At 37.2% G+C, this 14,888-nt stretch overlaps 2 protein-coding genes across 2 annotated transcripts; one reads left to right on the forward strand and one right to left on the reverse strand.

Annotated features, from left to right (window-relative positions):
- The first annotated feature begins 330 nt into the window (after positions 1-330).
- hsd17b2 (hydroxysteroid (17-beta) dehydrogenase 2) lies at positions 331-11,282 on the forward strand. Its single transcript, XM_055193305.2, has 5 exons — positions 331-969; positions 1,405-1,617; positions 3,136-3,321; positions 3,758-3,895; positions 9,925-11,282. Exons 1-5 carry the CDS (start codon positions 705-707, stop codon positions 10,254-10,256), a joined length of 1,134 nt encoding a protein of 377 aa, XP_055049280.2. The 5' UTR covers positions 331-704; the 3' UTR covers positions 10,257-11,282.
- Positions 11,283-12,070: 788 nt separating this feature from the next.
- mphosph6 (M-phase phosphoprotein 6) lies at positions 12,071-13,890 on the reverse strand. Its single transcript, XM_055193291.2, has 5 exons — positions 13,690-13,890; positions 13,451-13,563; positions 13,122-13,212; positions 12,893-13,002; positions 12,071-12,810 (listed from the first exon to the last, which is right to left on the reverse strand). The coding sequence occupies exons 1-5, from the start codon at positions 13,738-13,740 to the stop codon at positions 12,669-12,671; spliced, it is 507 nt and encodes a 168-aa protein (XP_055049266.2). The 5' UTR covers positions 13,741-13,890; the 3' UTR covers positions 12,071-12,668.
- Positions 13,891-14,888: the final 998 nt, after the last annotated feature.

Here is a 14,888-nt window from a genome sequence, read left to right on the forward strand (position 1 = left end):
ATATAAATAAACTACGTTTAAAGTACTTTGTTGTTATTTATTATTAGCGGAGTTTACCGGAAGCTACTGCGGACCGCGACAGACGCTTGTTTATGTTGTTACTGCTGAAATCGTCTATAATAATACCACCCCTTAATCTGCACTATCCAATCACAGTACTGCCATTTAGTGCAGAGAAAACCACAATTGAGTTTTAATTGCAACAAACTACCATCATTGTTTCATCAGCTCATTTGCATGTTAAAGGACACACCCACAAAGCACCTACAAAGTGGCAATTTTAACATGCTATAATAAATGATTAATATGGTGTTTTGAGCTAAAACTTCACATTTGTGCTCTGGGGACACCAAAGATTTATTTGACATCTTAAAAAAGTCTTGTGAAATGTCCCCTTTAAATCATGTGTTTTTTCATGCATCTCATCCAGGACCAGATTGAATTAGCCATTTGAATGAAAAAAAAGTTTAGGGTTGCGGCACTTTGTGCAGCTGTATATAATAAAGCTGATTATTACGAGTAATTTATATCCTGCTGACATGTTTAAACACGCTTGCATGCGCAACATATGACAATCATTAGGGGTGTGATTCACAAACTCATCCAACTAGCTGAGGACAATATACGGGTTGTAACCTCACTGACGTCTTGTTGATTTAGTGATAACATAAACCGTGAACTTCATTCTTGCGTGTGGTGTAGAAATGGAGAAAATGGTTGAATGCTGTCTGGCTTTAATTTACATCTTACTCACGGTTGCAAGTGTTGGGTTATTGGTAGTGAGGATGGTGGAGGGCCGGTCGGTGAGGTGGTTGGTTGTCCTCATGGTGTCTGGGGGGATATTAAGCTGTTTGGTCCATTCATATGTTCTTAAAGTGGGATTAGTCATTGTGGTGTGTGGTTTGGTGCACTACATAGGGAGAGATGAAGACATGCTGCCTGTCCTGAATAGAGCCGTTTTGATCACAGGTATGTTACACACATTATGAAGTTATAATCCTCATATTCAGTGTATTTGTAATTTAATGTTGTGATTTTTTCATATTTTGCACGAAGAAGTTATTTTTCATTATGAAATAATGCATTTTTGATTATGCACATTACTTACCGTAATACTACCGTAATGCCAAACAAAATAAAACCATCTGGAAATTTTATGATAAATGGTCCACCCACTGTCATCCTAATAAACCTCAGACTTTGAACCATAACCAGTACGTGGTTAACTGCCTTGACTTTCATAACTCATCAATGCATTTTTAGGATGTCGCTTTACGCAGTAAAGATGATGATGATGATAAGAATGCAAACATGAATTTGCCTGTGAACACGTGGATGCAAACAGAATGTCAATGCGGTAGAATTAATCTGCAAATTGATTTTGCATTTTATGTTTGATCACAGGTTGCGATTCCGGTTTGGGTCATGATCTGGCCAGGTGTCTGGACGCTGCAGGAATGAGGGTGTTTGCAGGGGTTCTGGATGAGTCGAGTCCCGGAGCTGTGGAGCTGAAGAAAGCCTCATCCTCAAAACTCACTGTTATCCAGTTAGACATCACAAACATGAGCCAGATCAAGCAAGCTTATCAGTACATCCAGAGTCAAACAGGTGAAACAGGTGAGACTTGGTTAAAGGAACACGCCCACATTTGGGGGATTTAGCTTATTCACTGTATCCCCCAGAGTTAAATAAGTCCATACATACCTTTCCCATCTCCGTGCGTGCTGTAACTCGGTCTGACGCAGCCCCGCTAGCTTAGCTTAGCACAAAGACTGGAAGTGAATGGCTCCAGCTAGCATACTGCTCCCAATAAGTGAAAAAATAACACGAACATTTTCCTATTTATGTGTTGTGGTTTGTATAGTCACACTGTCTACAAATAACAAGGACATATGAGACATGGCCATCTTTTACTGGGAACTATGTTCTCAAAAGGCACTGCACTTCTAATTGGGCGGAGTGATTCGCTCGCAGCACCCGAAAAGCCCCCTGGTGAGGAGCAGAGAGTTCGGTCAGAGTTGTGCAAATCACTGTTCGTATTCAAGAAAATGTTCGTGTTATTTTGTCACTTATTTGGAGCGTTATGCTAGCTGGACCATTAAAAAAAAATGAAACCGGAAGTAAAGTTCGGATCCAGACGTGTATGTGCGTCCCATAAAAACCATCTATAGTGTAAATTATTATAAGTAATGGATGCTGAATAAAAGCCCTCCATATACACCGACTGTTAACCCTACTCAATAAGTACTTTAAATCTCATTATAAAACGGGCAGTTCTGGTTCTTCATTCTGATTGGTTGAAACGCATTCTAACAATAGTTATTCACAAAAATTTTATTATCTGCGCTTTTAGCTGAAAAATGATGATAAGAGAACAAATGAAGGTAGGATGAAACGTTTTTTTGTTGTTGTTGTTCTTTGAAAGTGGATTGTCTGTTCTTTCATTTGATATTTTATGTTTATTTGAAGAGGATCATTTTTCTGTAAGGCATTAAACTAAAACTGGGTGCCAAGTTAAAAAAAAAATTAAGCATGCTTCCAAGCATATTTGATCATCACTTCAACAGTATTAAAATATAAATGTTAATGTATATTTTAGATGAATGTTGATTTATAAAATAAACACGACAGTTTTTAATCATATTTTCATTGTGTCTTTGCTGCGTCTGTGTTGGTTGGGAACTGCGCTCTGTTGCAGCCACACTTGATTCTGAGGAACTACTTTGTTTGGCGGAAGAGTAATATTTGTACTAATATAATTACAACTTATTTGTGTTTTATTTTATGAAATCCCGCTAACGTTATGCATAGGAAGTAACCGTTTTAAACGCAATAACCCCCGCGAAGCAGTGGGGTTACAGTGCATTTTATAACAGCTAAGGGGCGTTGTTAGGCACGAACAACCCCCCTGAGCTGTTATAAAATGCACTGGTGACCCACTGCTTCTTGGGGCTTATTGCTTTAATAAACACTTTATTTCCACTGCATTTTCAAACGAGGTCGGCATAAGGCAGATTCTAACAAGCGACATTGCGTCATTTAATTTTATCATCGGGATAAAATATCAAATTGTCATATAGATGCGTATTAATATGCATAAATATATCATTTGTATTTCCTGTGGCTCGTGTGTAGGTCTCTGGGGACTGGTGAACAACGCTGGAGTGCTGGGATATGTGTGCGATGCAGAACTTTTGCCAATTAAATTTTATCGAAAATACTTGGAAGTCAATTTCATTGGTAGTGTGGAGGTAACGCAGGCCTTTCTGCCTCTCATACGGCAATCGAAAGGAAGAATTATCAGCATATCGAGTATGGCAGGTAAACTTTGCAGTTTGTGATTCTGTATCGGAGGTCTGTGTACATTATGGTCAAGTGTAGAGACTGGCATGTCACAATTTAAGATCTGAGGTTTATATGTTGTACCACAGTAACTCAGCACTTGGTACACCTTTGACTTTTCAAAACTGATGAAAGGTGCTCCCCATGGATGCAGAAGCATAGTAGGAAGCAAATTTAGATTCAGGGTCACAGCGGGCGATACATTTATCTGCGTGCCACACAAGGGCAGTGCACATTACATAGTAGCTTGTCTGAGCTGAGCTACTGCTTTTATATATAAACCTCAAAAATAAACTTGGGTGACATGTTACTGTTGATATATTGTTTTGACTTACCTGGCCGGTGTGTTGACACTCAAAACTGCCTCTGGTGGTCTGTAGAAAAATGTCAATTTTATGTCATCATTTGTTTTTAGGAGAAATCCCTCTTCCTGGATTTCCAGCGTATGGGGCATCTAAAGCAGCTCTGAGTGCATACAGTGGAACAATAAGACTGGAACTGTCCCGCTGGGGAGTCAAAGTCATTGTTATTCAACCCGGAGCTTTCAAAACAAGTAAGAATTACCCTAATTCTATTTATTGTTTATTTCTGCCAATCTCTTGAATAAAAGTCCATGTTGTATCATAAGAAAATCTAAATAATTTACATTATTTGCATAAAAAAAATTTTTTAGATACTTTTAGACAAAATTAAGATGCTTTCACAGAGAAACCAAAACCAATTTTTGGTTCCAAAAAGAACCTTTCAGCCCACCTTTAGTCCACCTTTTATACATTTTAAGAATCAAAAGAACCATATTTTTGTGTAACAGAAGGTTCTTTGGATTTTAAAGGTTCTTTGGGGAACCGTTCAGAACCATGGCAGTTGTTCTCAAACTGGGGGGAACAAGATGGTGCCAGTTTTATGAAATTTTTTTCATAAATTCTGTGCAATTAAACCTAGAAATATGGCTACTAACCAACTGCAATACTTTGTATCATTTAATACGTTTTGTGTAATTCAAATTCAAAGGTTTGAGATGTAACATCTTGAGTTTTTATGTCATTCATTTTTTTTTTTTTTTTTTTTGGTGGGGGGCATCAGGGATATTAAAATGTTTGTTGTCTTTGTAGCATTATTAATTATTATAATTCACTGATAATCCACTGCCTCACTGCAGATCTCAAAGTTTGTTCGCTATTTGGCAATGGCATTTAAAGTGTTAGGGGCTCAGACAAGAGTTATGTAAGAACCAATGGAGTTTGACTTGAAAGATCGGGGGCACTTTTTCTCAGGGCTTTAAAACAGATTTTTTCCCAATTGGTTCGTTCCGAAAAGATACAGTATTTTAACGTTTCCGGTTTTTGATTCAACCCTAAAAGTGACGTTCCTGAACCGGTTAGAACAAAAAATAAAGTTCCCAAACCAGTTAATAACGTTCCATGTCAGCTGTGGGACATACAAATAAGTAGGCTGATCATTAGGACATTAAACTTAAATTATTAGTCTACATAATTTTCTCTATCATGTCATCGAACATTAAAAAAGGCTACATTATGTAAGCGGCATAACTGTAATTCTTACATGCCTACATTTGTTTCAGCATACTACATGAATTAAGACAAGGACAATTTCTGCCATGTCGTTTATTGGTAAACCACTTAAACACATGTTTTTATTAGAAAAAGAATACTGTCGTATTTCGAGATCATTTTGTTTGTATGTGTCCTGTCAAGAACAGAAAGATTGTTAGCTTGCCTTTTGAAACACGTCTCTCCGTGTATGCACTTTTGAGTGCACTTAAACACGCACACACACAGACGGAGGACGAATTCCAAACGGCGCTTCTGGAAGAAGATGCAGCATAAACAGTCGCTCCACATAAAGTGAAATTGACGTTGTTTTTCAGTGCTTTATTCACCAAATGTATTTTAATGGACTACAGTATGAGACACAGTACCCAGAGGCGTCATGCCCATTCAAACTAAGGGGGCATGTGCCCCCTTGGTTTTTTTGAGCCAATGGATTTTGCATCTACCTCAAAATCAAATAAGCGTCCATTAATCTGTTATTTGACTTTTAATCTATTTAATATGCACACTATTATACATTCTGTGCTGCATCCTTGTCACTTTTCGGAGATTTTCGCCGTTTTGATAGTGTTTTGATCATGTTACATTACTTTTATTCTGGCGGCAGCTGGTGCTGCACTCAGCACAGTCGCAGACGTCATCAGCGTCTGGGCGCGCGCACGAGCTCTCTCCTGTTGCTGGCTTGCTGCTGCATTTGGCTATCTGAGGAAGTAAAACGTGTTAGAAACGCTCACAACATTTCCAAACCCCAGTACGGTAATGTGCAGTTAACCTCCTCTGTGTAGAAAATGTATGGTTTTAAATGTGACCGTCTCAACGTTATATTAGTAGAGATTCATCTTCTTGGCACAACGCCAAAGTTCGCCTGAGTTCACGCGGGCGCGGAATCTCACATGCTCACATATGAGGTAAAATTTAATGCAAAAATCCGTTCCTCTAATAATTTTATCTAAACATGTTTTTTTTTAAATCATTATTGAACATTAAAATCAATCACGTGTCTATAGCTTATGTCATTTTCGTTGTTTATATACTTTATGGATTTAAAATTACATTAATTTTATATGATAATGCAGTTGTTGTGCAAAATGCATTAATGACACAATTAAACAAGCCATTAAGACTTAAATAAATGTAAATATGATGCAAATGTGTCATTATTCCGATTGAATAGTATTTGATATTAAAGTTAGTCATCACTTTTATTTTGGAAGTTTTTGCATGAAAGGGGTTTTCAGATTGTTAGAAATGTTAGTGCCATGGAAAAGACTGAAAGCTCTATAATATTTCGTTTGATGTCTGTGTATGCACAAATTTCTGTGAGCTGTTGACACTGTGCCCCCTTAAAAAAAATTGGTGCATGACGCCCCTGCGCAACTCTCAAGTTTATACATCAAGAGTTCTGATCTTTGAAGGGAATAGAGATAATGACGTTTGATTGGAGTTGGACCAGACACATTCAACCGCATGTGCGTCTGTGTGTACAGAAAACTTTTCATTTAGCGCCTTTTTGCGGTTAATTGTTTAAAATCACTTAAATGTTAACATTTGCAAGCCTTTAAAACACGTGCAAATGATCAACTTTCACCCTATTTAAATTTGCGTATTAATCCGCGAATCGCATGCGAACTGTGGGTCATGATCTGTACGGATCACGGATCAACTGCGATCCGTTACACCAATAATTAGTATTAAAAAAAACATCTTGGCCTACAATATTTCCCTCTTATGATTGAGCATTAGATACTTGGGCTTGAGGAGGCTACTTGCTGGTGGCAAGCTTCTCATTTCTCCGATGGGTCAACGACGACCGGAAGTGAACTTCACCGAGTATTGCACATAAATATTGTCAAAGAACAAAAAAAAAAATAACGGTATTATCTGGTTATAATTATTTTCAATTTTGAGTTTTTAGATTTTCAAATGCATTTAACTCTGCCAGGTTTTGGTCTAGAAGCAAAACAAAAAACAAAAAAGGCACTTTAAAGTTTTACCCAGAAAAAACCAGCATGGACCAGCATGTGAATTATGCTGGTCTTTGCTGGTTTGATGCTGGTTTAGCTGGTGTTATGCTGTTTTTTTTCAGCGGGGTGTAACGCTTCGCGTGGGTTGCTGCCCAGTTTGATTTTTTTTATGTAATATAGCCATGTTTAAATAAAGGCTTTTTACATAAACAGTTTACATAAATTTTTTAAAATAATGCAAGTATATAGTTTATGTTTTAGTCACACTTTTAGTGGTTTTACCAACAAAGGCCACTAGGTGTTTGCTGCATACTCACAAATCAAAAATTAATAAATTACAGTCACTGCATCATTATTAATGATAAAAGGTTTTGAAATATGAAAACTACATTCTTAGAGCTTTCCAGTGATATATAGGTTGTCCAGATTTTTTAAAGATTTATAATAGGATATAAGAATTAGAAATACAGTATATAATTATTCATATGTATATTTTTACAGGGTGAGTGACATTTACCAAAATTACTGCCACTATTTTATTATATTATATTTGGGTAACACTTTACAATAAGGTTCATTAGTTAACATTAGTTAATGTATTAACTAACATGAACAAACCATGAGCAATACATTTGTTACATTATTTATAGGGATGCTCCGATCAGGATTTTTGCGGCCGATACCGATCACCGATTTGTAATCTTCGTGATCGGCCGATACCGATTCCGATACCGATTTTTTTAAAGCTGATATGCAAGCTCTTTGATGACTGTAACTGTTACAATCTTTCTAAATAAAATAATACCACAGATGTTGCCTTTGTTATATTACTTGCAGTAATTAGGTATATTATTGTTTTAATAGAGACTCAAATAAATAAGCACAACAAATATTTATTCTGCAAAGAGAAATTTAATATGGCTTTAAAAAGGCGTATGTCTCCTAAAAGTACTGAAAATAAAACACTTCATAGACTTTACTGTATTAATTAAATATACACGCATTCGTATGAAGTATAAAAATTCTTTAGTCAAGAGCAGAGAGTGATTTTATTGAGAGATGAATTAGGTTACTGCAGCTTTAAGACGTGAGAGAGAGAGATCGCTCTGTTCACGTGCACTGATGACAGGCTGCTGTGTGTGTGGGCGGCGGCTGAACGCAGACAAGCAGCTGTGAGGAAAATAAAAGTTGAAACGCTCAAAACTTTAAGACGCATGCAAATAAGAAACTTTTGGCATGAGGATGCAATTGTCCGTGATAGATATGTGTTGTATACGCTGTTTGATGGGGATGTGAAGACGCCTCGCGCTGTTTACCGGAGCGCGTCCAACGGTAAATACGCATATCTCTGTAAAGGCAAAGAGAGACATACAAATCTGCACGCTGCACATGAGCAACAGGTTGTAAAAATGCGTGGCTACGTAAAAAATGTCTTTTATTGCCGCCGCATTCAGGATCCTTTTGATGACAAAAGTAAACAGAAAGATCGGTTTATGAGATCGGCAGATTTAGCGAGCACCGATCGAGTCATTTAATGCCATTATCGGCCGATACCGATCGGCGGCCGATCGATCGGAGCATCCCTAATTATTTAATAATCTTTGTTAATGTTAGTTAATAGAAAAAGCTTCTAATTGTTTGTTCATGTTAGTTCACATTGCATTTACTAACGTTAACAAGATTTTAATAAAGTATAAGTAATTGTTGAAATTAACATTAATAAAGATAAGTAAATGCAGTATAATTATTAGTTCATGTTAACTAATGTAGTTTACTAATGAACCTTATTGTAAAGTGTTACCTATATTTCTATCATTAAATGACCTTGAAATATGAAAACAACATTCTTTCCAACAATACATATTGTCAACATTATTTCAGGTTTATAGGATATTGAATAATAAATATATAAAAACACCTTGGGCCCACCTGTTGGCCAGTGACATTTTAGAAAATGACTCGAATTGTATTATTTTTGAGAGCTTTCCTACGATATATAGTTTGTCAAGACTAAGAAATTATTGTTTTAAATGTATAATACCAAACGTCCTCTTGTGGTTCAGTGACAGTTAATCTGACCGCTATATAAGTAGACAACATTATAGCTTCTCAGTAAAAAGATGCCCTGACCAATTTTTATTTACCATAATGTATACATTTTAATTCTCAGTACTATAATAAAATATTATAGTATTACCAGTTTAATTCAGAGAAATTATTGGTTTGGTGTATTTATTTTCATCGTAAACCTTTTAAAAATAATTAGTTTAGATGTAATTTGTAATATTTACAGCTTAATTTACTTAAAGTCCCAATGAAATTGAAATGAAAAACTATACATGTATTTTTTAATATTGTGGTACTAACGACTTATCTGTGAACTTCATTACTTTTTTTAAAAATTTGTGTGTGCTCATAATCTTTAATCGAAAATGCAAATCTCCTTTCCTCCTCAAAACGATCTCTCTTCACTTCCGGTCATTATGTATGGCTGGTGGGCGGGGTCCAGGAGAAGATCGCAGCGATTAGCAAAACGATCCAATCAGATCTCGATGGACAAATTCAAATCCAGCCCTGCCTTATTTCATTTCAGAAGCCATTTCATTCGGATATACGTCACCACGGGGAAAATAAGGCAATCACTACTTCCGTTTCATGGCGACTTTCATCAGAACTTTTTTACATTTCTAGAAATTGTTCATAAAACCATGATAATATTGATAACCGCTGTGATTTTGATCAATAACTTTTCATACTTTTTTTCAAAACTTTTTTTCTATGCTTAAAATGTATTCTGAGGTGATCCACTCTTGAGAGGTATTATTTGACAAAAAAAAAATAATCAAATACAACATCTCATAAACAAAAAGCAAAACATTTCAGATATGTTTAGAAAGCTAGAAATCTTGTGATTCGAATAATGTAAACCGTTTTAAGATACAGTCAACACAGCAGGTACAATTTGTGTTTTTTAGGCAATTTTTTTTTACCCTTTTTTAGGAATTTTAAGGGGTTAAGCTTTATTGTCATGATTTTCTCAATTGCAGATATTTTGGGCAATAGAGAGCATTGGGTTCGCGTTCACGACGAGATCCTCAGCGGTCTGTCACCGGACGTGATGGAAGCATATGGGGAAGAGTACATCAGCTCATTACAGGAGCGGCTAGTTAAGATGTCTTCATCATCGAGCTCAAACACGGAGCAGTTTCTGGATGCTTTAAAACACGCTTTACTCTCCACAAGACCTAAAGCCTTTTATTACCCAGGGGCTGCAGCTTGGGCACTTCCATTTCTCTACAGACACAGCCCCACCTTCCTATCTGACATGATTTTCTCACGCATCTTTATGCCTCCAGATGTCAAACCAGCACAACTCTGAACAATTACAAACTGTGACCTCACCTATGAAACCCTGCTCACATAACTAGTTTACTGCCATGAAATTTAGAGCATCAAAGTTGTCATAACCATAAAAATGACAAAAATGTGTAATCTGTGATGATTAATGCTGTAAATGACAGATTAATAAGAAAGCTAATATACAATACTTACCCCTGGTTTCACAAACAAGGCCCAAGGCTAGTCCAAGACCAGAACACAAGTATGAGCTGTCTCAGGATACACACCAGTAACCTCTTTTTCTAAGCCATGTTTATAAATGATGCTTAAACATCTTAATTTAACTAAGGCCTAGTCCTGACTTTAGCTAAGCCTCGTCTGTGAGACCAGGCCTTAAAGGTGCCATAGAATGTAAAACTGTATTTATCTAAACATAAATGAATAATAAGAGTTCAGTACATTGTAATAGCCTCCAACTTTGTTTCCTCCTCCTTATGTAAACCTTGTGCATGCAAAAGACTGCTGAAAAATACAGACCAATCTCAACATAACACCAACTGTGATGTTACAGTCAAGATGAACTCCACAACATTAAATTACACATTACATAAGTACAATGTTGTGACTGCGGATTTAGCGCTATAGTTAATGCTAGCGTTTAGTCTGAAGTTATACTACTGAATTTACAGTTACGTTTTGCAGGTCCATATTGAAAAAAACACAAGCCTACAACTGAGAGACATCCATTAATAGTCTCCAAACAATTGATTATTCCTCAAATTCCATATCTTCGTCTGATAGACTCGAAAATAAGATCTGTTTACACACACACAGAGCTAATGAAGGAGCTGCTCTGAGAAACAGCCAATCAGAGCAGAGTTCAACATTATTATTCATGACCCTTTTAAATAAGGTAATAATAGACCATTTCATTCTAATGGCAAATCCTATAGGGTTGTAAATGAAGATGTAAAACCGGATCATCTTTGCACTTTATAAAGCCACATACCTTCTATGTATATATCGGAGAACAGTTTGAGGGAATAGTCTACTCATTTTCAATATTAAAAAAATATGTTATTACCTTAACTAAGAATTGTTGGTGCATCCCTCTGTCGTCTGTGTGCGTGCACGTAAGCGCTGGAGCGCGCTGCGACGCTACGATAGCATTTAGCTTAGCCCCATTCATTCAATGGTACCATTTAGAGATAAAGTTAGAAGTGACCAAACACATCAACGTTTTTCCTATTTAAGACGAGTAGTTATACGAGCAAGTTTGGTGGTACAAAATAAAACGTGGCGCTTTTCTGAGCGGATTTGAAAGAGGAACTGTGTTTTGTGGCGTGGTGGCGCTTTTGTGAGTACTTGGACTCGCCTGAAAAGTCCGCTCCCCTTCTCACTCTCATAATGGGAGAGGGAGGGTGTTACTGCGCCGAGTCGGAGTGCTCACAAGGGTGCTATTGCGCCGTGACATGTAGTTCCTCTTTTGAATCCGCTTGGAAAGGCGCTGCGTTTTGTTTTGTGCCACCAGGCTTGCTCGTATAACTACTCGTCTTGAATGGGAGGGGCGTTGATGTGTTTGGTCACTTCTGACTTTGTCTCTGGGTGGTGCCGTTGAATGAATGGGGCTGGGCTAGGTGCTGTCGAGGTGTCGCAGCGCGCTCCAGCGCTTGCGTGCGCGCACACGGATGGTGGAGGGATGTATCGACAATTCTTGGTTAAGGTAATGGCATATTTTAATATTGAAAATGAGTAGACTATTCCTTTAACATATTATCTCAATGCATTCTTTGGCACCTTTAAGTTTTTATTTATGGAAATTTTGAAATTATTTCTTTTATATTTATACCACTGGACTGTTAAATGTTTTATTCTGATTGGTTGAGAAATGTTACATGGGACTATTTTTCAATAAACGCACACCTCATTTCATTCCTCTTTAAGGAGACAGGTTCAACAAAACCTGACCCCCAAAAAAGGTAGTGTACAAGACAGTGCCATACGAGGACTTACAAATGTGCCATGGGTCACAAATCTAACTTTATACATCACAACAAGGTACAATAAGTACCAATAGCACATTTGGCAGAGTAAAAGATTTTCAATGAAAGCTATTTCAGTTCAATTTCAATAGTTTTAAACGTTAAGGAGTAAATGACAATTGTTACTTTTTGTCTAAATTATACAAGTGTGAATATGTAAATATGCTTGAAAGAACAGGTTTTTATACCCAGGTCAAGATTTCTTTTTTCTCCAAATGGTATATTTAATTCATGGGCTGTCAACATTTTTTGGGATGTCCTATAATGTCATTTTTCATTTAAAAAAAAACACTGTCTTTTAACGTCGCTGCTGTATTTCACACTAAACATATTTAAAGAAAATGTCTAAAAAAAAAAGTTAAAATAAATTATTTAAAGTAAACCCCACTCCACTGTGTGTGTGAAATATTTCAGTCCTGGGGCTTTAGGAATGCTCTTTTTGGTTTACAAGCAACAACGTTAGAGTTGACGTCCTCTTCTTTCTCCATTATTGCCGAGCGATCTCGTTTCTTGGTGAACTTGTTCCTCATGCTCCCAACCAGACTTTCATATCTGAAGAAAACAAAAAAAGTCAATTTCATTCTATAATAAAATCTACTGAATGATAACATCAGGACAGGACTTCCTTTCTCACCTTCTAGCCATCTCTTCATCTGTTATATCTGTGGCCATTTTGTTTATACCTCCATCATCAACAATGTCCACATCTTCATCTCTGGGTGTGTTCATCAGAACCATCAATCGCTCAACAAACATAAAAAGGTCAATATTAATGATCAGTAATAACTTCAAATGGACAAGGACATGGGAAGTGATGTAACTTAATTTAATTTGAAGCAGTAAGTATTATGAGAAAGTTATACCTCAACATCAGGATTAAAGCCTTTAAATGACATTCTGCCATAAACTAAATCCTCACAGGGAACATAACTTCTCTCCTCGATGATGTAGTTTCTATAAAAACACAAAACAAAAACAAGCTGTGTAAACTTGAGAGAAACTGAATTCCATACATAAACTAAAATCTAAAAAAGGTTAATGCACCAAAATATATACAATTCTGTTATCATTAACTCTCAGCACATTCAAAACCAATGCGTTTAAACATTTCCTTCAGTGAAATACATTTTTAGATGTAACCCAAATATTGAAAAAACATATTAGGATGATAATATTATCAGTCAGGTCTCACTCTTTGGCTTTAAGCTCGGGTAGATCCAGGAACCAATGTTCATCACTAATGATCCTCTTCTCCTCTTCATCCAACTGTTTCCTCGCATCCGCGTCCAGACCCCTCTGCATGAACTACACAAACACAATAAATAACCACCTTTAATTCACTCTCTGATATTAAACACAATGCACAGCATGTAGCTCATATGAGCAGGGTAACAATCCGACTTGTTTTCATATGAAGTTTAAACATCATACCTTCATTCGCAGGAGATTTTTCGAAAGTTTTGTTGAATTGTCGTTTGCCATTCTGCCTGCTGCTAAAGTAAATTTCGTCCTATAAATTAACTAAAATAAACTGGCCACAGTTGCGTTAAACTGTGTTCCTTCTTAGCAGCATGTTTCCATACAGCATTTGGGTTAAAATAAATACTCGACCATGTGAAGTATGCGCATGCGCAGCGAGGACGCGTTAATGTGCGCATGCGTTATGCGGACGGGTACAGGCTCGATCAATCGCACCATAAAAACCGATAGAGGCCGCATTGATTTCTTCGGCTTGTTTCTGACTGCGATGGCTCAACGGCAACGACATGTTAGGAAGGGCAAGACTGACCTAAGTAAGTGGGGAGAGGTTTTCCGTATTTAAAAGCAACAGTTACAATTCTCATAAACTCAATAGTTAGACACGGAAAGTTTTTTTTGTGTCTTATTTTTATTGTTTAATAATTGTGCCTTGGTAATAAACGTACATAATGTAATATATTTAAAGTACGTGTGGCATGTAGAGATCGGGAGGTCATTATTGGGTATTAGTTTATTCATTGGTTGGGGCCGATAGAGGGGGTTGGATTACGCATATATAAACAGCATACGTGTGTGTGACCCAGACGAGCGTCATTTCCCGGTATCCCGTTTCGCTTCCGGCATATGGACTGAGGGCTGTTGTTATCTTGGCTGTGCAGGACGATTGCTGCAATTGTAAACATCTCCGTGGCTGCAGATATCGTGGCTTTGACTTCACGGCGGCGTGTCTCATCTGTTTATGCGATCATATTCAGTCAATACGATGCTGCGTATGGGCGGATGACGACTGTATACGCCAAGTTATTCTCCTCGTGTATCCTGAGCTCCACCAGCTGAGTGATTAAACTGAAACTAAAACTTTGCATTGCCACTATGGAGTATTATCTTCACCTCCACTGATTCCCGGGTCCCTGTGCCTGTTATTCGAGTGATAGGGGTATGCAGTGACGTCACCGCTGTCTTGTTCCGGGTTGAATATTCGCGTTCGTGAACGTGAATCCCATTTTGACACGTTTGTGAATCCGCTAATGCGGTGGGAGTGCTCTTGCACTTATATGGTCCAGTTATGTTTTCAGTTGATTTATTTGTTGTTTTGGGTTATTTTTTGTATTATTGCCAGCGTACTGGCGTGAACATATGTTTTCTGTCTG

This window comes from Misgurnus anguillicaudatus, chromosome 6 (genome assembly GCF_027580225.2).
Source record: "Misgurnus anguillicaudatus chromosome 6, ASM2758022v2, whole genome shotgun sequence".
Classification (NCBI taxonomy): Eukaryota; Metazoa; Chordata; class Actinopteri; order Cypriniformes; family Cobitidae; genus Misgurnus; species Misgurnus anguillicaudatus.

Coding starts and splice junctions, on each gene's coding strand:
- hsd17b2 (XM_055193305.2), top strand. CDS start 705: ATGGAGAAAATGGTTGAATGCTGTCTGGCTTTAATTTACATCTTACTC. Junction 970..1,404: donor TAGAGCCGTTTTGATCACAG/GTATGTTACACA, acceptor GTTTGATCACAG/GTTGCGATTCCGGTTTGGGT. Junction 3,896..9,924: donor ACCCGGAGCTTTCAAAACAA/GTAAGAATTACC, acceptor TCTCAATTGCAG/ATATTTTGGGCAATAGAGAG.
- mphosph6 (XM_055193291.2), bottom strand. CDS start 13,740: ATGGCAAACGACAATTCAACAAAACTTTCGAAAAATCTCCTGCGAATG. Junction 13,213..13,450: donor CCCGAGCTTAAAGCCAAAGA/GTGAGACCTGAC, acceptor GTGTTTTTATAG/AAACTACATCATCGAGGAGA. Junction 12,811..12,892: donor GATGAAGAGATGGCTAGAAG/GTGAGAAAGGAA, acceptor TGTTTTCTTCAG/ATATGAAAGTCTGGTTGGGA.